We start from the raw sequence: 24620 nt of genomic DNA on the forward strand, positions 1-24620 counted from the left end.
TCCCTCAAAACGGCGACATGTCCCTGTTGCTCCTAGGTGGACGAATGGCCATGAGGGGTTCGGTGTGTGGGAGGGGGTGAGGGGCTGGGGATTGGGGTGCGGGAGGTGGTGCAGGGCGTGGGCTCTGGGAGGGAGATTGGGTGCGGGAGGGGGCTCAGGGCGGGGGTTGGGGTGTGGGAAGGGTTTCGGGGTACCGGATCCGGGTGGCTCTCACCTTAGGCAGCGCAGGCGGTGACCTGTCCCTGCTACTCCTAGGCGGAGGTGTGGCTAGGTGGCTCTGTGCGCTGCCCCCACCCCAAGTGCTGGCTCCACAGCTCCCATTGGCTGGGAACTGCAGCCAGTGGGAGCTGCAGGGGCGGTGCATGTGGACAGAAGCAGTGCGCAGAGCCGCCTAGCCGCACCTCTCACTAGGAGCAGCAGGAACAGGTCACCACTTCCAGGGAGCTGCCCAAGGTGAGTGCTGCCCGGATCCAGCACCCCTCTCCCACACCCCAACCCCTTACCCTAAGCCCAGTTCCACACCCAAACTCACGGAGCCCATGCCCAGCACCCCCTCCCGCACCCAAATCCCCCCTCCCCCCTTAGTTAACTGGAATTTTTCATTTACCGGCATCCCCCATTTCCCTAACATGCCGGATAAAAAAGCTTTTACTGTACTTGACTTACACACAAAAATGCTTAGCAGTGACTTTTTTTTTTTTTTTTTTTAATTCACAGAGGACTTGTGGTTAACCACATTGCATATCAAAAACTAGAACTGTATACATTTCTCTTATCTTGTGAGCATGGATCCTAGAAATCCATTTGTCGTGGAAAAATGCGGAATATGCATTTTTACAGAGAATTTTTAGGTTTTACATTTTGTGAAAAAATAAAAATATATGCTAAATGTTAATTAAATTTTACTGAAAGTACCAGTGTCACTTATCAGTGTGCATAACCTCTTCCTCCTGTGGTTGTTTTTTTTTCAATCCGCTTTAAATTTGTAGTGGATCTGATTTATCTGATCGACCAGAGCCAGTTCGGATAGTCAAAAATTGGAATAATCGTGAGGATTGGCAAAGACTTTTGTATCCCTTAATTTAAGATGGGGTTGGGAGGTTGGGTGGTCAGCACTGGGTGGCTGCTGATTTGGTTAATACAGAGAGCCAGATAACGGAGGCTTGGATAAACGGGGTTCTACTGTATATCAGTAAAACATTGTGTTCATCTGATACTTATATATATTATGACTAGGGAAACTAAAGTTCAACGTTTCATTTTAATTGCGGAAAACTGTGGATTTTTGGTTGTTTTTTCTTTATTGGAGAATTTTGGGGGGGTTATCATGGTAAACTAGGATTCTTGCTTGTGAGTTTACCTCCGTTTCTAAATTATATGAACAATGCACAATGAAGTTTAACACAAATTTCTGTGCTGACTTCAGGTATTTACTATATATATGTTAATTTGGATTTTAACTACTTGGTAGCAAAATATCTCCCATCTAAAGCTTTGAGCACCCTTGGTAATCTTTTAAAAATACACTAAACAAACCTATTAATTACCCTGGCAACAACATAAATATAATTTCTATAAGTCTACCAAAATTGGCAAATCAGACACTTAATTTTGAGCTTCTAAATTTTCTGTTAATCTTTGCATAGCTTATTTTTTGTCATGGAGCTCTGTTTTTCCAAATATTTGTTTAGCAATCTATTTCAGTACAAAAATAGACATTAATGCAGTGTAATAATTGAGAATTGAAATGTGTAAGTGTACTTGCATCAGAGTTTAGTTTTGTATTTCATTGTGTTTCAATTCTCAACTATAACATACACTTTTGATACACGTTTTCTCCATTTCATTTCCTTATCCGTAAAAGGAGAGCACAGAAGCGAAGGTGGGTGGGACAAATGTCTGATTAATTTCTTTATGCAAATAGTCAAATGCTATATTTGATGTTGTTGTTTAAACGTGCTATCTGAATATGTGATCATAGAATGCAGAAAAGTATCCAAGCAATTAAACATCAAAAGAAGAATTATCCTAAATCAGGGGCGGCCAACCTGAGTCTGAGAAGGAGCCAGAATTTACCAATGTACATTGCCAAAGAGCCACACTAATATGTCAGCAGCCCCCCATTAGCTCCCCCTTCTCCAACCTGCAGCGCCTCCAGCCCGCCGGCAGCCCCATCAATCTGTGCCTTCGGCTCCCTCCCCACGCCTTCTGCCCACCACGATCAGCTGTTATGCGGTGCGCAGGAGGCTCTTGTGGGGAGAGTGAGGGCACGGCAGGCTCAGGGGAAGGGGTGGAGTGGGGGCAGGGCAGGGGGTTGAGGACTGAGCACTCCTTGGCACATTGGAAAGTTAGCATCTATAGCTCCAGCCCCGGAGTCAGTGCCTATGCAAGGAGCTGCATATTAACTTATGAAGAGCCACATGCAGCTCCGGAGCCACCCCTGTCCTAAATTGTGAGGAATCTGTTCCAGCAATAAATAAATAAATAAACGTAGGGACTCTTGCATTGAATACAGTAGGGCAATCAATATTTAAAGACTGATCTGTTTTTTCAGTGAATAGAAATGCTATTTGACATCTGTAGGCAGGGTCCAATGTATTATATGATTACATTGCCATGTAAATTGTTACGTAATTGTGGATTATTTTTAAATGGCCACATAATTGTTTTCCAGAATCTAAAGCTTTCATTTGTCTCTAGCCCTCATGTTTATGGGGAAACCTTAAAAATATAAACTGAGTGTAACTGATGCAGTGTTTTCTGAGTTTGCCAAGAGCCTAAAACAAAGGTCTGAGAGGTATGAACTTCATTGTTCCTCTCTTGGGTGTGAACACTGAAGTCTGCTGACAGTTTAAATTACCATTTTATCAGAAACCGTTAACTAATATGCTTATTTGTCATTGCTGGATGGTAGTGGTAAATATTGGGGAAGGATGCAGTGGAGCAGCTAGTTGCTACCAAGGATTATTACTCTCCCATTTCAAAAATTAAAAACACCTCTACCCTTCCCCTGAATAGAGGGGAGGATACACAGTTCATCCCCTTCCAAGTACCAAAAGCCTTGACTACTTCCTGGGTATCAAACACAACTTTCATACCTTCATGGATACCAAAAGCCTCAATGACCCCCTCCCGAGCTTCCAAAAATCTGCATTTCCCTGCCAATTTGTACATCAGTACAACATTCTGCAGCACACTGAAAACCTAAAATCTGAGAGGAAGGGGATTGATGTAACAGTATTGTGTCATGTTGGCTACCTTCCCATGTGACTTCAGAGCTGTTGCTGCTGTTTGGAATACAGCTTGTAAGGAATTTAATTCAAAAGAAAAAGACAAAATAAAGTTTTAATTGTGGGTAAAGTACATGAGTTTATAAACAAAATATTGAATACTTGTACTCATTGATGTGTTTGTATAATATGTAATACTATAGAGAAAATTGGGATTTTAACATCTTAAATTGAGACTCTGAGGGGAAAGGTAAGTTAGTAGTGAATGCTTTTAATTTTCCTAAGAGGCCTATTTAAAATAAAAAAAATTGGGGAGGGTCCAGGTTGGTTGACCCTGCTGGAATCTTACTAGGGACATATACTACTCTTGATCCACTTGTGCAGTTCACATTGGTATTGGTGACATTTCTGTGTGTACGTGATAGACAATAGTCTATGACCCTACAGAAATTATTGGTGCAGAGTTTGTCAGAATAGAATAGGAATAAGGAATAGTTAAGATTTAAAATTAACAGATAGAAAGTGATGTTAGTTGTTTGCCTAGTAACTCTTAATTGCCCATTTAATTTTAAGTGGTCTCTTACTGCATGTGTGAACCCCTTATGCTTAACAGTTTGTACCAGCTTAGACACTCTGGTTACATTCACCGGACCTGAAGAAGAGCTCTATGAAGCTTGAAAGCTTGTACCTTCCACCAGCAGAAGTTGGTAATAAGATATTACCTCATCTACCATGTCTCTCTCAGTAAAACTAAACACAATCGGCCTTTAAAGCCATGGGGGTGGTATAATTTGTGGTAAGCAGAGAGAAGTTTGCAGTTGAGCCTCTGTCAAAACATACATTTAAAATCTACTTTTGCTAAATTTAACTTATGTTTGTCCTTTTAGAAGGGAGGAGTAACTTTTGTGGTTGAAAAGGTTTATAGAAGCTTATTTGATAGGTTATGTCCTTATTATTTTCCCCATAAATTTAACACAGTCTAGTGATCTTCATCCTTCTGTATGTTCAGTACAGTTTCCCTAATTTCAAAATATGAAGACAAGATAACATGTATGGACTAATTTAAGATGCTGCCTTGTGTAAATTACCTTCAAAAAATCACACCACTGTCCTTGAAATGGAAGACAAGACTGATTTTCTAATTCCAAGTGTTCAAACGCTTATTGATACGGTATATTTATAAGTAGGGATGTATGAATCTTTGATCTAAATACAAATCCAGACATCTTAAAATATGAATGAATCAAACATTGATCTACAGAACAGAGTAAGTCTGAATCGCCACAGTCCAAGGACATTGCAGCTGATACGTGGACCTAGAGTAGTATAACTCGGGTGTTCCTCAGCCTAACTTCTACTTGTATTGCTAGTAAATTTACAGATGAGCCTTTATGTGACACTGGAATGTTTTGACGGCAAGCACACAGGCACTACTATTTTGATAACTTAAAAAATATGCTAAAGGCATTGTAGATGGCCAAAAATGGCAATCTTGTTCATTATGGAAACACTGTTAACATTAAAACAAAAAAAGCTTTCAGCATTTGTAATATTTATAGGGTGAGCTGTTTGTACACACCCTGCAGCTGTGCATTCATGATGATGATTTATTGAAAACTGATCAGTACAAGTTTGGTGGTTGCATTACACCCTCCAAAATCTATAACAAATGGAGGGATATTGGATTGTCTATAGATTATTTGTTCAGGATATGGTCAGAAAATACAAACCTGCCTTGATTGGAAAAGTACTCACCTTGTAATTCTCTGAAGATCTCAGCAGCATTTGTCATGTAGAAAACTCCCCAAGTTCTTACGACTTTTAGCCTCAAAAAGCATATATAGTCTGGCATGTGTTCTCTGCCCTACTCAGCATGGTCTAACAATAAATATTTCAGGGGTTCCAGAACATTCTCCCCATATCTTTTAAGAGCAGGAAGCAAGAGCTCTGCCCTAACCTTCTAATTACACAAAGATTGCAAAAAATATTTCTTCAAAGTGACCAACATTAAAGCTCAGAAAGGGGCAAATGAGTACGCACTCATACAGAGGGTAAACATATTCCTTTCTATTAAAAACCCACCGAACTCTTGAGGGGGGACATATGGGTGAGTGTCCAGTAAGATACAATCCTCAAAAAATCAGAATTACAAACAGTGGAGAAAAGAGCAGGGGAGAAAAAAGCATATTCTAGAAAACATCAGATATGACCACTTAATGGCTTGTAGGATGCATCCCAAGAAATGAATGTACTTTGTGATTCTCTAGCTTCACACTAATCAGGTCATTCTAATATGTAGTCAGACAGCCACACAGATGTGATCTTTGTGGGGGAATCTTGATTAGGGCACTGATGTCAAATGAAACTAGAAAGTTGAATGGACTTCTTACACTCGCTCATTGAGCAATGACTTCACACAAGAGAAAGTATTGAGATATCTGGTATACAGTGGCTCAAAATGGGCATTTTTTAATCTGCTTATTACTCCACAAAGACTCCAAGCCATTGAGGGGCTTTAATAGGGAGTTGAAGTGTCAAACCCTGTAAAAAGCCTGACCTCAAAAGGTTGGAGAGACATTGATCTACTTTTGTGTTCTCCAAGAGCCCCCGAATGTCTCTACGATAGGAAGAGGTTAGTGATAGACTGAGACAATTAGAGTAAAGAAAATAGTCCATGTCTAGGTTAATAAGTGATACATCTGGGCCCATTTGTACCTCATTAGAAAATTGCTATAAAAATTCTTCCAGGTTAGGGCTTGTAGAAAGCGGTCAGGTTGGACCACTTGCATAAAGACACTATGCTTGCAGAGTTCTGCCCTGTCAAGAGCCACATTGAAACAGGGGGAGAACAGATACTAACATTATGACATCCTTGTAAGGTAGATAGTATTTATCTCCCACATTACAGAGAGCAGATTGAGACAGAGTTAAGCAACCTGCCCCAAGCCAGTACAACCAGGGACTAGAGTTGCGATGATAAGTCAGGCAGCCCTGGCCCTCAGCCCTGTACTCAATGCTGCCCTTTCCCAAAAGTTTTTATCTACAAGAAGCGCTATACTTATGTAATTGTATTAATCCTTTTTCACAGTGAACACAAAAGTAAGCTATGCACTTTATTTTTATTTTAAAATTGTTGTATATTCACCTTATGTATCTTTTCAGTTTATACAGCATTTTAAATTAAATTGTTCACTTAGTGCTTAGTAGTCAAAACTTAGTACAAGCCATGCAAGGCATTAAATGGATAGCTACATAGCTTTACTTAAGGCATATTTTAATTACAAATATACTTCTAAATTTCTAAAGCAGCTTTTACCGATTTTCAAAATATTGTCATATCTGACTTTTCCTGTTAAGTCTTTGAATGCAATTTGACTAGTGTTTGGGATCCATTTAAAAAAAACAGATTCATCATATCGCTAATTGTTGCTTTACTGGTAAAATGCTCAATTTTGAATATTTTTGCTATATTAATATATTTCTTGGCTATTTAAAAGGCTTTGCGTCACCTGCATAATTGTGTGTATCAGTGACTGAGAAGCAAAAACCTGTTTCAGACTGGGGGGAACTACGGGGAAGATTTTCAAAATCTCTAAGGTATTTAGGAGCATACAATCAGTGAGGCATGTGCTGCTAAGTCACTTGCGATTTTGAAAGTAGTCCCTAAATTCTAGCTTAACTCTAGGCATCTGTTCTTCAAATATATCTTTTGTATTGATTAAATATATGACTGAAATGGTTTTAAAGCAGGATTGTGTTAGCATACTTACTTTTATGTTGAATGGAAAATATATATATACATATGTGCAATATTATTCTGCTTTCTTCCATGCAAAGGGTGAAATCAAAATTGCCGTTTCTATTGAAGACGAAGCGAACAAAGACCTGCCTCCTGCTGCTCTGCTTTATAGGCCAGTTCGTCAGTATGTTTACGGAGTCCTGTTTAGTTTGGCAGAAAGCAGAAAGAAAACTGAAAGGCTTGCTTTTAGAAAGAACAGACTTCCACCAGAATGTATGTACTCTAGCCATCGTTTTTCTCTTCAAAACTCCATAATCTTATGCACATTTTCAGCATGATCAAAAATGAGAGTAATTATTAGGCTTTCATGAATGTCACTGAGATTAAATTTTTATGTTCTGTCAGGACAAAAGTGGCAGATTTTATGGGTCCTTATAAATAAATTACTTTATAATCTTTTTTCTTACTATATTTATTCTCTGTAATTGTTTAATGACTATAAAAGGAGTCAATAAGCAAAATTGGAGGTTTATAGCTGAAACACTAACATGAAAGAAAATGTATAGTCTGGCTACTGCCTGACTTTTCCTGAATAGTCTGTCATTTTTGGTCCTGGTGTGCTCTTTAGATTCAAAGTATTATGTTAGGAAGTGAATGTAAGAAATTTCTCTTCCTTTCTCACACAAATATTAACATAGTTTTCACAGAAATGTTAAATGCATATGTCAGTTTTCTCTGTTTTTCCCTCTGCGTTTCCAAAATACTCTGACTAGTATATTTCAGTGGAATTTAGTTTTGTTTCTCTTTTTAGCTTTCAAACGTTGACACATGAAAATTTTATTTTTATTACACTGTAGTTTACTTAGGCTTCAGGTATAGCAACTTAGTCATAAACCAACTAACAATTTAAAAACTGCACTTTTTTGTGAGCAGATTTGTTACAGAGGCCATTTGCTAATGCAGTCAAAAGCATGAGTGCTAGTGCTGACATTAATCAGATATACACATTTTCAAATCTGTAGTTGCCAGTGATTCATTTCATTTGAGAAAATCTCAGTTTATATATGGAAAGGTTTTCTTAATGTCAAACACATACCAAAAAGTGGTTAAACCTCTGTAACAAGATCTTGGGAAGGTTAGGGAAAAGCAAAGTATTAAATAGATGATTGTCAACAGGAGAAAAGGTAACATATTTATTTGTAGGATTCTGCTGTCAGTAGACCAAATTTAAAAAGCAAATATTTAGATTTGTTTGTTGTGAAGATGTCATTTGCAATCTTTGTCTAAGGCTACATACAGTAATCATTTGTATGCCTTATTTTCATTTACACCCCTCCCTCCCACCAATTTTTAATTGGAATAAACTATTGTGAAATATTTTGTGACCCTTATAGGCAGGAGGAGGATGTTTCACTGAGATTCAAAAGTCATAAAGTAAGAAATAGTTTTGAAATAAGTAGTCAAATTACCCCTTTTCTGAGTCTTTTTTTTTTTAAATCCACCTCTTTCTCAAACAGAATAATTTCCAAACTCACAAGTTCACACATGTAGATTCTAGACACACTTGTGTTAACAGAGTTTTAGGAGATTGGCTTTGAAATAAAGTTCTGTGCAATGTTCATTGTTGCTGACTTGGATTACTGTCCTTGAAGCTGCTGTATAGATTTACTTACGCATTTACTTTATGCACCTAAATAGTTAAAGTGCTTAAAGCTGTAAGTGCTGAAGCCCTTAACTATCTTAGCTTTATGCAGGTTTCCTTTTTTCTCTAGAAAAACTGCACAGAGTTCCCTAGAGTTTTTGAGCTACTTGGCTGGGTCCCCCTCTTCCCTCCCTTAGTTTACACTGCCCTTCAGAGTTTCCTTAGTCTGTGGAGGCAGAAGTTGCTGCTGACTTAGCTCTCACTATCCTCTGGTGTTCCTAGTAAGGGTGGCGCTGCTAACAAGGAAATAGGGGTACCAACTCTCACTTTTGGTCTCCTTAAACTTTTATGTTACTAGAAGTAAAATGTCTCTTATTTCAACCAGTTCAACATTTATTGACTTGCCTTAAATTTCTGAATCACTTCTGTTGGCTATAGTCATTTGCTTCTGTGAGTAGAAAACTCCTAGCAGAGGCTCTCTTTTTCTTTTAATGTAGGAAATTCTTGTGCAATGCTGTTGTGTGTTTATTGCAGTAGTATCCCAGCGCCCCAATTATGGTTGTGGTTCTTATTGTGCTAGGGTGCAGTACCTGTAATTAAGACACAGAACTTGAGCTCAAGAGAAGTTCAGTTTTCAACTCTGCCCAAACATATTGGTGCAAATAAGGATTATAAGTAAGAAATACAGTGGGTTCCACTTAATAGTAATCCTGATATTAATGACTTCCGGTTAATAGCAGCATTTTTCCAGGAGCCAGTTCTGTCCCATTTACTTTAATAATATTTGGATATTGGCAACAGGTTGTCGCGTATGACAACTTTTTGACATGCCTTTCTTGCCTGCAACACTGCAAACCTGCCAGCAGCTGGGAGGGGAGGATCTGGACAGGGCAGCAGCAGGAAGGGGCGGGCTGCAGCCTGGATACTGGTGGCTTTCCTTGGGGAGTAGGGATGCTGGGGCCCTGCAGGACTGCATGGTACCTCTGTGCTCTCTGGGCTGTGCCCTACTCTGGCACCAGGGGCCTGATCTCAGCATGTCCCAGTGCTTCTTTCCCTGGCTGCAGCCCCATAAACCTGCTTGTGGGGCTGCACCTAGGGGAGGAAGAGCTGAGAAGTGCTGAGCATCAACTGCAGACAGGTTTGTGGGGTTGCAGGGAGAGGTACCGGCACATCCCAGTGTTCTCTTCCTTGGCTGCAGCCCTGCAAACCTGCCTTCCACTTTTCTGCAGCCTCCAGATAATAGGTTCTTTTTGCTGGGAACTGAAAGATTGTTAATAAGTAGAATTTACGGTAATGTTAATAAGAACATGCAGTTTCTGCAGAATCTAAAAAGACAAAAATTAAAGGGTAGAGGCAAGAGATAAAACATACAAGCGAAGTGCTCAGGGTTGTGATGGTTACATGCTAATTTCATGTAGGTTTTTTCAATTTAAAGTATTTTTATTTCTTTATTTTTTATTATGGTGGCCAGGGGTATGGCAAAATGGGATGAGTAAAGAAGATCAAGCCATTTTAGCAGAAAGCGGAAGGTGAGGAGGAGGAGGAGGGAAGGGACAGAGATCAAGGAGACCACAGAAAGTTAGTTACGTTATATTTAAGATGCCCTATACATCTAAAACATGCAGCTTTCAAAAATGAACTGTTAAAAAGTATGGAAACAGCGAAGGCAGTGTGTATAAATTATTCATTACTATTACAGTTTATATATTCATTTAATGGCTGTACTGATGCCTAAAAAACTGCCATCTGTGTTATACAAACCTTAACTCAGATCTACAATACTCATTGTTGAAATCTGTTAACACGAGCTTCACTTGTTATATATATATATATTGCATATTCTAATATGTATAGTAAGTAATGTGTGTGTGTTTAAGAGTGTGTAACTGTCATGAGTCGGAGTTAGGTTTGTGAAATACACATGGTAAACTGTGTCAGTGTTGTCGTTGAATATGCAAACTGTAGGGTAATGAAACGTTTATATAAACTAACTGACCACTGCCATACTTTTATATTGTGATGTTCTTTGTATGTAATTATCAAAGTTGCACAAAAAAATTCTGTTAGAAGATGCAATTAGTGAACTTATTTTTTTTTCAGAAGGCCAAACAAAACCAAATGGTGTTCTTCACAAATGGGTCTGTGTGCATGCACCCAAGGTTGAAATCTTTTGAATAGCAGCAGCTACTATGCTGTGCCTGTACCATTCATGTCCTTTTGCTCCCACTCACCTGTGTGAGGGCATAAAGAGCAGAAGAGAACACCTGCACCAGTCCCTTACGACTTCTTGGAGTGATTGTTGCTGTGTGTAAGGATCTGGGGTCTAGAACCTGGATCTGCAGAGCTTGGGACAGCTGATGTTCCCACAGTGCCATAAGGAAGCCATGCAAAGGCACAGCTGGGGAGTACTGTGGAGAGTAGGCATCGCAGGAAGTACCGCCCAAGAGGCCCAGAGTGACATACCTTGCAGCCCTCTGATTGGCCAAGCACCCTATTTAACCCCAGGAGTTGCCCTAGAAAGTTGCCTGGGCAATGGCACAGATTTCAGCCTGCTGCAGTGCCAGACTTTGCTTGATCTCCGGTCTCCAATCCCAGCCTGATTGTGACCCTCATTCCTGCCTCCTGATTCTAGCCTGGTACTGCCTCTGATTTCCGGTCTCTGACTCCAGCCTGACTCTGATCCTGATTCCAGCTTGGAACTGCCTCTGGTCTCCAACTCCAGCCTGACTCTGACCCTGATCCAACCTGGTACAGCCTCTGATCTCCAGTCTCCAACTCCAGCCCGACTCTGATCCTGACTCTTGCTTATGGGACCCGGCTCTTGCAATTCCTCCAGCTCCTGCTCGGTGACTACCATCCCTAGTGTGCAGACCTCAGCCCAGCTGTGATTGCTAGGCCAGACTGCCTATAACCTGGTTCCTTACAGTATGGGTGCTCTACTTCAGGGGCATATGTGCCTTTGGAGATTTTTGTCAGCAGTGTCTGGTCCACACGTGCAGCCTGATTATCCTTGTACCCCTTACTGAGGGTATCTAGGGGCAGTGCCTCACCACTTAAGCTTTAAACGGGGCTTTAGTGTCCTGCAGTGTCCACTTTAGGTAGCTTGTTTACTGACATGGTAAATACTTAGATGAATAGGTAGTGTTAGTTTAGTGCTTAGTGTAGTGATTAGTTTTGTTTGTATAGTTAGTGAAAATAGCTTTAGAGAGAGTTTATTAGGACATAAGGTTTATTTCCCCCATGTCTTCTCAATTCTCTAGTCAGAAGGGGGAGTTTAGTTTTCTAGGTTTACTGTGTTCTTGATGGGAATGCCTAAATCTCCTTGCTTTAAGTCATGTGATGTCTGCAGGGATGCTATTCCCTTGAATGACAACCACATAAGTTTTCTCTATTGTTTAGCAGAAGTTCATGTTCTTCTAAGTTTAATATTTGTAGATCATTTGGCAGGATAACTAAAAAGATCAGAGAAACCAAATTAGAAATGTTTCTCATAGATTGATCTGTGTGGGCCTCTTCAGGTCCAGAGCCTCGGACCCCATTTGTATAAGGGAATGCAGAAATTCAGAGTACCCTGTCAGGTTTGGTTTCTGTGACTCCCAGGACCCATGCAACCAGTAGGACGGTGCAAGGAGATCACACTGAAAGTGGTGTTACAATACCTTCTAAACACAGGAGCCAACCTAGATCACTTCAAAAAGAAGTTGATAATAAGAGGCTGAAATTGCGTGAGGGAGTCACCGCTATGGAGACTTCATGTCCCGATAAGGACATTGCTGAGGCTTTAGGAGATTTCAGTACTGGTGCTTTGTTACTGATCAGGAAAATCACTACTTTAGCACCAAGTGTGAAAAATCCGTCGGTGCACAGGCTGAGATGGTACTGACATTGAAGCCTGGCTCTGTTAGCTTAGTAGTGAGTAAACTTTTAACAAAGAGTAGACTCACTGCCTCTGCTAAGCCTATGGTACTGAGTGCATCTGCAATGCCTAGCAAGTAAGCGGTACTGGCTGTGACTTCTCTAAATAAGTGTGCAGTGCTGATAAGGCTGTGGAGGGCCATTTGGTGCCATGTAAGTCTATGGCTCCTCTGGTACCGACAGTGGCTCGTAGGGAAGTAGCTTCCAAGTTGCCGTCTCCCTTTTTGTCACCTGTACTGAGTAGATTAATGTTGTCTAAAGACTTAGTAATTTCAGAAGTACCAGAGTCATCTCTACTAGCAGAGTGTATAGATATTTTGGTACTGGACACAAGATTGTCTCCAGTACCATCTTACTCTGCATTACTGTCCGGGTCTAGAGTTCTGTCTTCCGTCACTCTACCATCTTTGGCTCTCTCATTTGAATCAGATGTTTATTGTTCATCAGATTCTTACCTGTATGTGAAGAACTCACCAGATTACTCTTTCATGGCTTCCTCCACAAAGTTCCACTCAGATAGGGATCTACAAGATCTAGACAGGACAGATACATAATACCACCCTCAAATGACCTGGTACCAGTCACCTTGGGGTCCTTAGCCATATCAATATGGGGCATATCAGGCTGTTTGTGGAACTCATGAGATAATGAGTATTATCTCAGAATAACCAGGGATTCTGAGAAAGTGAATTTGTGGCGGCAGCCAGCTCTACCATAAGATCCTCTGCATCAGTTTCAACAGCCATATGAGGAGGAACAACATATTGAAGAGGCAACTTTAGTACATATGAGGCTGTGATGCCTCCACCACCATTATATGCTGGCAATTCTAAGCAGTTTCAGGACTTGATGAAACAGGTAGCTGAATCACTACAGATCCCTTTGGAAGAAATCCAAGAAGCTCCACACAATTTCATGGAACTTCCACACTTCAGCCACATGGTGAGTAGGCCTGCCAATTAATGATGCCCCGCTGGAGCCAGCTCAGACAGTCTGATAAACTCTAACTTTAGCTCCAACATGTAAAAGAACTCACATGAAATATTATATACCGTCACAAGGATCTGAGGACCCTTTTTTCCCAACCAGTACCTAATTCATTAGTGGTGATGTAGCAAATGAACGTAACCAACAGCTTTCTAAAACAACATCGTGATGAAAAATCAAAATCATTTGGATCTCTTTGGTCGTAAGATCTACTTATTCACCACTTTGCAATTCAGAGTAGCAAAGTACCCTATCAAGTTCTTATGGCAAAATACGACAACATCAATTATAATAAGCTTGCTTACTTTATTGAGCAACTACCATAAGAGCATGGAACAATTTCAGTTTATCATCTCTGAGGGTAATCTTACAGCCAAGCCATCTCAACAGGCTGTTTTGGATGTAGCAGATATGGTGTCCTGATTCATGGCTACTGCAGTAGTCATGCTTCATGCATCCTGGTTCCATCCAAAAGAGGTCCAAACACTCTCATTTGGGGAATCAAAACTATTCAGTGAGAGGACAGCTGAGTCGCTTAGTTCACTTAACATTCCAGAGCGATCCTCTGTTCTCTTGGCATCTATACTCCTGCTAACAGAAGAAAATATAACAGGCCTCAGTCATTTCAGAGTTTTGTTCTGCATAGATCTAAGCCACTCGGGAAATGGCCAAGATTCCAGAACAAGAGACCTTGACCTCTGCAAACAAGACTACATAGCAGACTTCATCTGGCAAGTATTCATTTTGATATGCAGGTTGAGAGCTGAAAACCGTGCTACCATTCAGATTCAAAGTTCCACTCTCCTCCTCTTTTCCTGTTATTTAGAAACTATCTGACCAATCTGGGTGTTTTGGGAAAAGATGACATCCACCTGTTGGATGTTGGAAGTTATAACATCTGGTTACACCATCCACTTCCATTCTGTGCTGATTCCTCGCTCACCTTCCTTGCTGGTCTCTTTGACCCATGAACAGACTAAGCAGATTACAAGCACCCCAAAAGACACAGCTCTAAAAAATTACTTACTTGGAATAAAGGACAGTGAATCAGCATCATTGCAGCTATGAATTGTCAGTTACGAGGCCTTATTTGTGAGATACAATTTGGGGTAGTGTGGAAGTTTAGCTGTGAAGGTGAATATAAGACTCCAGAGCAGAATTTGAAAAGCATTATTGTGGAAGGGCAGCGAACAGCTAAAATGTTGCTAACAGGCAGCCATGGATGCATAGGGGACACCAGCTTGATCTGCCGCCACTTCTGTGACTATTTGCAGAGCTTTGTGTCCGCAAGCCTCTGGTATTCCAAAAGAGGCGCAAAGCACAGCTGAGGATTTGCCCTTCAAGGACACAGAATTATTTAGCACTCGTACAGATGACAGTCCCTCAGAGATTCCAGGACATTCCACTCTGTGGGCACATACCACAAACTGTAAGCCTGTTAGGTGCTGGGGCAAACTAGGCAGAAGACTTCTAACACCAATACAGATGATCTGAATGTCTGCCCAGGAAGAAACAGAGGTTTTCTCAGAGGAGGCATCTTCCTCAACTGTTGTCACACTGCACTGGCTTCCAGGGAGCAGGTTTTCACAAGAGTTCATAGCCACACTTGACCCACTCAGGGACCATCTCTAAACGCTGACTTTTGTACGCCACCTTGCTTTCTTCTCTCAGGCATGGTCTATGAGAACAGACAGGTGGGTGCTGAAAGTATCACCCATAGCTATCTCATCCAATTTTGGTCCTCACCCCCTGCTGACACCATTCCCTGCTCCTCTTCAGGACCTTTCTCATGAAAATCAGCTCAAATAAGTGGCTTTCCTACTTTGCCTAGGAACCATAGAAGAAATTGCCTCTGGAGTATAGGGGAAGAAGCTTCTAATTCTGATATTTTCTTATTCCAAAGAGAAAAGGGGATTTTGTCCTATTCTAGACCTGAGAAGACTGAACAAATATATCTGCCATCTCAGATACAGGATGGTAACTCTAGCCTCCATCATCCTTGCCCTTCAGGCTCAAGATTGTTTCATGGCTGTTTACAAGATGCATAGTTCCATATCACCATCCATCCTACCTGCAGAAAGTACTTGCAATTCACAGTGGGGTCCAGTCGCTACCAATACAAAGTGGTACCATTCAGTCTCTCCATAGAACCAAGAGTCTTTACAAAATGCCTGTCTATGGTGGTGACATATCTGAGGTGATGTCATTTACTTTTATCCCAATTTTATCCCTGATCAAAGACAGATCTCATCAGGAAGTTGCCACAGCCCTGACGTATGGTTTTTCACCTATGCAAACAGCTGAAATTCATGGTGAATTATGGGAAATCATCTCTGAGCCCATCACAGATAATACGATTTGTAGGAAAACATAAGAACATAAAAATGGCCAATGGTCCATCTAACCCAGTATTCTGTCTTTGACAGTGGCTGTTGCCAGATGCTTCGGAGGGAACGAACAGAACAGGGCAATTTATCAAGTGATCCATCCTCCATCGTCCAGTCCCAGCTTCTGGCAGAGATTTAGGGACATCCAGAACATGGGGTTGTGTTCCTGACCATCGTGGCTAATAGCGATTGATGGACCTATCCTTCATAAACTTACCTAATTCTTTTTTGAATTGAGTTATACTTTTGACCTTCACAACGTCCTCTGGCAGTGAGTTCCACAGGTTTGCTATGCATTGTGTGAATAAGTACTTCCTTACGTTTGGTTTTTCAAACCTACTGCCTATTAATACCATTGGGTGACCATTGGTTCTGGTGTTGTGAAGGGATAAATAACACTTCCTTCTTCACATTCTCCATCCTTCATGATTTTATAGAGCTCTATTCTTCCCTCCTCCCCCTCCAAGTGGTCTCTTTTTAAAAACTGAACAGTCCCAGTCTTTTTAAACTCCTCATATGAAAACTGTTCTGTGCCTCTAATCACTTTTGTTGCCCTTCTCTGAACTTTTTCCAATTCTAATTTATCTTTTTGAGATAGGGTGACCAGAAATGTATGCAGTATTCAAGGTGTGGGCATGCCATGGATTTATATAGCAGCCCTAATCAACTCCAAATTAGCAAAAGCATATCTTCCTGAGGAAGGATTTTTCTCTTCATACAGTAATCACTGGTATAAAATCTAATCCAGCAACTACAATAACAAATTGCCTCAAACTTCTAAGTCACATGTTTACTCGCCCACATGATGCCCCTAGCCAGACCTCACCTGTGTCCATTACAAGGCTGGTTAAGGTCAAGGCATTGTAACAGGCTGGAAGGCTGCAAGAGGGTGCTAGAAGGCAGATACATTAGCCCCAGAATGTTAAAGGCCTTCTTCCCTACTAGCTGAGAAGCGGTTACCTCAGGTCAATGAGGGACATCTGATTCCAATTAGGGCCTGCCTGAGGCCTTTAATAACCCCTCCTTTGGTGAGAGAAAATGGGAAGAGAGAGACACGCTGCTGCCAGGCTTGTGGCAGTTGGGAAATAAGTTTTTCCAGGGTGGGAGGCTGGGCTCCTTCCCACAGGGGAAGCTGCCAAACCGGAGGCCTGCTGCGGGAAGGACTGGCACCCCAGGGCAACCAACAGGGCAACACCCTGCACCCGGGAGGAGGCAGAGAAAGGTACCCCACTGGCTTTTCTTTGTTTGAGACTATTTTTCTTTTTGTTTGGTGGCGGATGAATCCTTCGGCCAACCTTCAGGCCTACACTTAAAGTACGACCAAAGGAGCACAGAAGGGGGAAGGCAAACCCTGCCATGAGTGGGGCTGATTACCCCAGGCCCTCCATTGCCAGAGGGGGGAAGCACTAAATCTGATGAGATGAAGGAGGTGCCTTGCCACAGCATATAGTGAGCATGCAAATGGTGGTCCCAATGCTCATCCTATCAGCTCAGAACTGGTGGGTAGACCACAAGAATGTTCAGAGCCCACTTCTCCATACCTCCCCTAGAAAGATGTTGGTCACAGATGCATCAAGTACAGGTTGGGAAGCACATCTGGATTGTGTCCGCATACAAGGGACTTGGTCTCAAAAAGACATGACTCTTCACATAAACATACGAGAATTATGAGCAATCAGATTAGCTTGCATAGCATTCCAGCCTGTTCTTCTAAACTCCACAAATTCTCGCCCACAACATATCTGCACTGTACTGTATGAACAAGCAAGGAGGTGCTTCTTATCACCCCATATCAAGAATTTATAGATACGGTGTTTATGAACATGGGATAACCCGTCACTTTTCATCTTCCACGAGCCAGCAACAACCTAAAATACTTTCTAAACAAGCAATCCATCTCCAGCCACAAATGGTCTCTGAACAGTTCCATCCTTAAATCAGTATAATGGGAAATTCTGTTATAGACTTGTTTACCACTAAAGACCATAAGAAATGCCCAACCTTTTGTTCTAGGGAGGCATGAGCCCTCAATCATTGCAAGACACCTTCCTCATAGAGTGGGATGGAGGTCTCATGTATGCAGTTGTGCCGATTTTCTTGATTCCAAGAGTGATGTGCAAAAGCAAACAGGCTGCAGTCATACTGTTACGGATATCTTCAGGACAGTTCTAGCTAACATATCTCCTTAAAATGTCTGTCTAGGCTTCTGTACCACTGCAAGACAGTCCATGCATAATATCACAGAAACAAGGTCAGGTACTTCATCCGTGCCCAAAGTCACAATATTTGATAGAATGGATGTTGGTCACCTGAGCGCTACCAACAGAGGCTGCTCACTACAAGTACAAGAGATCCTGCTGCAAAGTAGAAGGTTCTTCCCAGGGAAGACTTACTCCTTTTAAATGAAAAGATTTTCAATTTGGGCAGCCCAGCACAACCTCAGCCCACTGAAGCCTTCTGTACCAAAAATCCTCAACTTTATTTTATATTTGAAACGCCCTGGACACTCGGTTTTATCAAAGTCCACCTGGATGCAGTCTCGCCACACTACCATCAAGTCATGGTCAGTTTTTTCTCACCCTCCGGGATCCAGATTTCTAAAGGTGTTGCTGCATTCTGACCGATCAACAGAATGCCCTCTAAGGTGGGATCTTAATGATATTCTTACAAATCACATGGAGCCCCCCTTTGAGCCTCTTTCTAAATGCTCTTTATATCACCTTACTCTGAAGACAGCCTTTTTAGTCACCATTATATCAGCGAGAAGGGTCAGCGAACTCCAAGGGCTCATGGCTAACCCTCCTTACACAGCATTACATGGAAATAAGATTTGGTTGGCAAAAAATAACTTACTTGGACGCTGTCTATTCATTTTTATAAGGATAAGTATATCTGTCTTTGAATCTTCTTTAAAGTTTTTGTTTTTTTCACCCATGCTTTCCTTTAAGGTTTTTCCTCTCCTCTTTTGCTGTGTGAAAGACCCACACAAGCAGGGAAATCTTGATTATGGTTAAACAATATACAGAAAGTGAACAAACTGGGGAAAAAAATCGATTTTTTTCCCCAATAGACTTCATTTACAGTAATAGGAAGTTTTGGCATTGGGGAGAAGGGGAAGTAGAGGGGTTTCTTTCTGTCTTTCTGTCTTTCCACAAGTATTTTTTAGTTGACTGTATCCTTTTAAAAAGCTCTGAGAAATGTATTATTCCTTTGCAGTAAATAGTAACATTTATTGTTGAGCTGATGCAGAGAAAAGCATGTATTTTTTTCAGGAAGAAGCAGCCTGTTGTACAAACAAAATCTTCTTGGAAATTAGGATGAAAAACTATATGTAGTTATTTTCCTCCTGGCAATTAACTTAAATTTGTTCATATGGAATTTCCAATTATAGTGACTAATTCATCCAACATTAAAGTTACCAAGATGATAGTATTGCCTACTTATCCCTTGAGTAAGGGTAGAGGTACACTGCAATCATTTAGTCTTCTGCCAAGATGTTTCTTCATTGTTCAGACCTAAACAAAGCTGTTTTGTACTTTACAGATTTGATTTCAGAGTGCCCTTGGGCTTCTGTCTAGGGCAAGGTGTTAAGTACCACCAGTTCTTCCCATTGTATACCAGCTTAAGTCTAATTATACATAAGAACTTAAGTTGTCTTCCTGGCATATATGAAATGGAATGAGACCACGGCTTATCTTCTGTTGGTTAAACATTAGATGGAGGGAGCTATAATTTGAATTTCAACCATTACTTTTTCTTTTGTGCAAAGGAGTCAAGTTTTCCAATTGAAATGTCCACTACAACACTGAGATCATACAGTTAAAAAGTACACAAAAATACTCAGTCCTGGCCTTGTGCATATACTGAACGAGAATGGTAGCAAGATGGAACCCTGCAGCAGCCTGCACAGGAATGTCCTTAGAATTGATGATACAAATACATCTTCTGGGGCTTCAGCCTACAGGGAACAAAGCTGCTCAAGGAGCCCCATCCCACTGTCACAAAGAAATAACTTCAGGCAAGTCAACAGTACTTCATATTCACTGGAACTGAAGGCAGCTGATAAATCTAATATCAGCGTAGACACCTGATCACTGGGATGAAATTGTTGTCCAGTGTGACAAGGATGGTTTCTGTGCAATATCCAGCTCTGTAACCAGATTGATGGGGGCTAGGGAGATCTAAGGCTTCTAGTTATTGTGACTCTTTACTATTCTTCTCAATTACCAATTGTGGCAAGTTGAGCAGCTGTGTATTCATGTTATATAATATTCTCTAAAAGAATATGCGTGAATATATAATGCTTCAAGTATGTGTCATGTCTATCGCTGTAGGTGTGCATGGCAGGTAGTAAAGCTGGCATCTATTCCCACTCAAAGGGGACATAGACTCGCACAACAAGATTGATCTTATAGATAGCTCTTAAATTGAAGGAGCTCATGGAACATCACTCTTCCAAAGACAAAGGCCCTAAGCAATCAAAGATCCAGCACTGATACCCCTGACAGAGCCGAGTAAGGGCTCGAGATATGCCCTGGAGGCATATTCCTAGTACTGAAGAAGTGACTGGAACTGGAACCAGCTCCATATTTCCCCATGGAACCACTTTCTGAAGAAGAGAAATACTTCTCCTCACCATCACCAGCACTCCTTGACAACAACAAGCAGAGATCCATCTCCTATGCCATTGGAGAATGACCCCAAGGAGAGCATAAGGGCTTCAGATCACTGCCCAAAATGGTCTGAAAGTGGGACTGGGTTGGCCAGTTTGAACCACACCAGCATCAGTGTGGCATTTCAGCTTGGCCATATTGGCATTACTGAGGACCTTTGTCCTTTGTGTGAAAGAAATCAACCTCTTGTGCTTCTAGCAGGAGGAGGAGATCCCACTCTCTGGCACTATCATTGGTTAGGTCACCCACACTGGAAACAGATGTGGGGCTGCAGGAGATGACAAAGGGGCTATCACAATGATCCCTGTCTCCATCCAAGGAAACATTCTTGTCTCTGGATGAAGCAGTGACCCCAGCCTAGCCTCCACTGCCGTGATCAGTGACTTTAAAGCCTTCCAGGGCCTCTAGTCCAGAACTGGAGACCCTCGATATTGAGACCAAATTCATACAAGAAAAGTTTTAAGTTTTTTGATATTTTTGAGTGTGACAGCACTGGCCAGGTTCATCGTCCTCCTCATTAACGAGTGGCTAGAGGAACTGGAAGGACTATGGTAGATCCTGGCCACTTCTCCGCTCACTTGGAGGTGGAAAGAAAATAAGTATTACGTGCTCTAGAAGGGCTTAGAGTGTTTCTATGCCCACCCAAACACAAGTACAAGAAAAATTGAAGTTCACTAAACATACTCATATGGACAAGGATCCGAAGAAATTAGACCTTTTTGGATGCAAGGCATATTCATCAGCCTCACTGCAGCTTTAGGTAGAGAACTACCAGGCATTAGTCACCAAATACAGTTGCTTCACATATGGGAGGGTCACTTCTTTCCTTTCAAAAATCCTACAGTGATGAAATGAAGGAGATCATTAAGGAGGGCCAGATGGATACAAAGACATTGCTGCAGGCAGCCATGGTCACATCTGATACATCTGCAAGGTCAGTGGCCATGGCGATCACAATCAGATGAGCCTTGTGGCTTCTGACATCGAGCATACCAAATACAGTTCATGATAAAGGACCTACCCTTTCAGGAGATGGAGCTCTTCAATAAAAGGACAGACAAAGTACTCCATTCCCTCAAGGACTCAAGGGTCATACTATGGTACGTCGGAGTTTACACACGGTCTCCCTACAAAAAGCCATACAAGTACCCGCCAGCAAAGGCAGAGGATGTTTTCCTACTGCCAGGGCAGACAGCCCACAAAGCAAAACCCAGGTATTGCAGGGGACGCCAGTCTTCTGCCACCAACCCGGTGTCTTCGCAGAGAACAGATTTGACAGGAGAGTGAAGAGTTACATCAGTTTGTCATATCACAGCTGATCGGAAGCCTGCCCCCCCATGTCCAGGGACCACCTTGCCCCTTTCCACCAGGCCTCGTGGCTGTCACAGCTGACAAATGAACGTTAGACATTACTGCCCAAGGCTTCCTTTTACATTTCCACTCCCCATGCATCTCTCCTTTCCAGTCCTCCTTTTTCGTTTGTAAAGCTGTGCCACCTGTTCATCACCATTAGCTGCACAAAGATAAAGTTGTAGAGGTGAAAGTAGCTGACGCTTAGGAAGTATTTAGTATTTATGTGCTGTTTTGGGAAATATTCTTCATTTTACATCCCTCCAACTCTTTAATCAAACATGTAAAACCTAATTAGGAGAATATCTGGGTAAAAAGAGAAATTAAGTAGCTTATCTTCCATTATGATGGAGAAAAATACTTTGGATAATAAACTAATTAAGTTAAAAATAAATTGACACTAATGTTCCTGCAATATATTTGTGTTTTTATGAATACTCTTGCATATTAGAGAATGTGTTGAAGTGAGTGCATGTGAAACAAATAGTTCTTCAGGACCTTGCTGGTTGATTACTAGTCATGCAAATTAGCATACATGATACAGAATCAGTACAGCCAATATAATATCTAAACACCACCTGGGCTAAAATGACCTATTGATTTAAATGGGGAGGCTATCTGGATATGAAGTTTAAAATATACAAGACTTTGAATTTTTTTTCTCAATTGTTTTTGTTCCATAGTTTCCCCAGTGATAATTAAAGAATGGGCTGCTTACAAAGGAAAATCTCCCCAGACTCCTGAACTGGTGGAAGCGCTTGCGTTCAGGGAATGGACCTGTCCCAATCTGAAGAAGCTGTGGCTGGGAAAAGCAGTAGAGGACAAGAACCGAAGAATGAGGGCGTTTTTGGCCTGTATGAGATCAGATACACCAGCAATGCTCAATCCAGCTAATGTGCCCACTCATCTTATGGTGCTCTGTTGTGTATTAAGGTGAGGGTTTATCATAAGTTAAAATAGCATGAAAGAAATGTGTTACTACACTGTATAATATATTGCTCTATCAAGTCTTTCTCTAATCCTGCATTAAACCATGACTTTGAATATTAATAATTCACATTGCAAGTATTTTTGGAAGAAATGACTTCCTCGCTTCTGTGATTCTTAAAAGTATGCTAGCTACTTGTCAGTTTTTCAGCTAATTCCATAGAGAGTTGAAAGAAGAAAAATTGGCTTTTTTGTCACAGTTGCTTCTTTGCATTTGAATTGTTATGTTTGAATTGTGATTTAGACTTGTTATATTTAAGGCCTCTAAGTAGCCAGACACAAACATTGCCTTTTGGGTCACAGAAACTGACACTGTATATTCCCAAAGAAAAACCAAAGGTGCTGCAGAAAATAATTACTTAGTAGCTTTTTGGGATTGATTTCCCATTTACTAGGTACTAGGATTCACTGTACTAGGCTTGCTGGTTCCCTTACTTGATTTGACTGGTCCACATGAGAGGTGCAGAATTAAGAAGGAAGAGACTAACCTTCAGTTTCAGAACTGAATTAGGAATGAGTGCTCCTATACCTTGGGGGGGAGGACGCGGGGAATCCCTAGTCACCTAGTAAGACCCAGCTCTTGCTTCTTGATCTGGCAGGACCCAAGATCTCAGGCTGAAAGGAGAGATTTGTATGAATGGGAGAGAGATCTTGAGTAAATTTTTGAGATGATAAATGTAAGTTTGCCTCCAATTTAATATTAATTTCTCTTGCCTTTTGAGCCACGTATAGCTTTTCTTCAAGCAGTGGTCCTTATTGTATTCCACTGAGAGTAGTGAGCATGCACCTGGAGCTTTTAAACGTAGTAGTGTCTGTTGGTCCGCGCATGCGCCCTTGTTACTGCCTCATGGTTTCGATCAAGGCAATAAAGGGCGGGGCGGAATTATAAATAAGGCACTTGGCTTTGTAGGAGTAGAATACAAATAGTTCCAATAATATTTTATTAAAACCCGTAACACATTTGTAAAATAGTTTTTCTGTGATGTGACATAAATAGTTTATGTGAGGTATAAAAGTTTTATTGGCACTTGTTTGGAATGCATAAAACTTGCTGTGACTTCACTTCTGAGTAATGTGTTCATCTCAGACTCATGTTGATGAAACCTTTATACTACACCATTACTTTTATGTGTATCATCACGCACTTCTGCTTTAGGTAATATTTTTATGGCCTATCCTACTCTTTTTGTTGTTGACAGCAGCGTGGGGTTCTGATGATCATGTGTGCTGTGGGGTGAGTTCACAGGCAGTGTCTCATCAGTATGTTTTGCTTGGACATTTGCATCAAATAATGGATATTTTCCTAATTCATCTACTCTAAGGAGCCAGCTCAAGGGGTATAATGTAAAAATATTGTCAAACAACATTACTGGTTTTCTTTGAGTAACTTTTGACCAAATACATATTTTTATGCTATACAAAAGTATTTGGATCAGCACAAACTGCAATAATTAATTTAGACAAGGTGGGTGTGGTAATCTTTTATTGGACCGACTTCTGTTGGCGAAAGAGACAAGCTATCGAACTATACAGAACTCACCTACCGTGTCTCTCTCATGGGATCAACAGGGCTGTAACAGTACTGCAGACAATAATTAATTTGTCATTTATAATTAGCAGCATTACCAAAATATTAGTCTGGCATTAAGAACCCTAAGAACCCTAAGAAATCACTTCTATTTTTTTCGCTATGTCTTATCTTTTAATTTG

The 24620-nt window shown here is 41.1% G+C and overlaps 1 protein-coding gene across 1 annotated transcript in view; it reads left to right on the forward strand.

Annotated features, from left to right (window-relative positions):
- FAM120A (family with sequence similarity 120 member A) overlaps positions 1-24620 on the forward strand; it is a 118013-nt gene that overhangs the window by 62591 nt on the left and 30802 nt on the right. Inside the window, exons 10-11 of the mRNA XM_074958100.1 lie at positions 7068-7242; positions 22607-22856. Of these exons, the coding sequence (XP_074814201.1) occupies positions 7068-7242; positions 22607-22856 (425 nt within the window). The remainder of the gene's footprint in view (positions 1-7067; positions 7243-22606; positions 22857-24620) is intronic.

The sequence above is a fragment of the Natator depressus genome, chromosome 7 (genome assembly GCF_965152275.1).
Source record: "Natator depressus isolate rNatDep1 chromosome 7, rNatDep2.hap1, whole genome shotgun sequence".
NCBI lineage: Eukaryota > Metazoa > Chordata > Testudines > Cheloniidae > Natator > Natator depressus.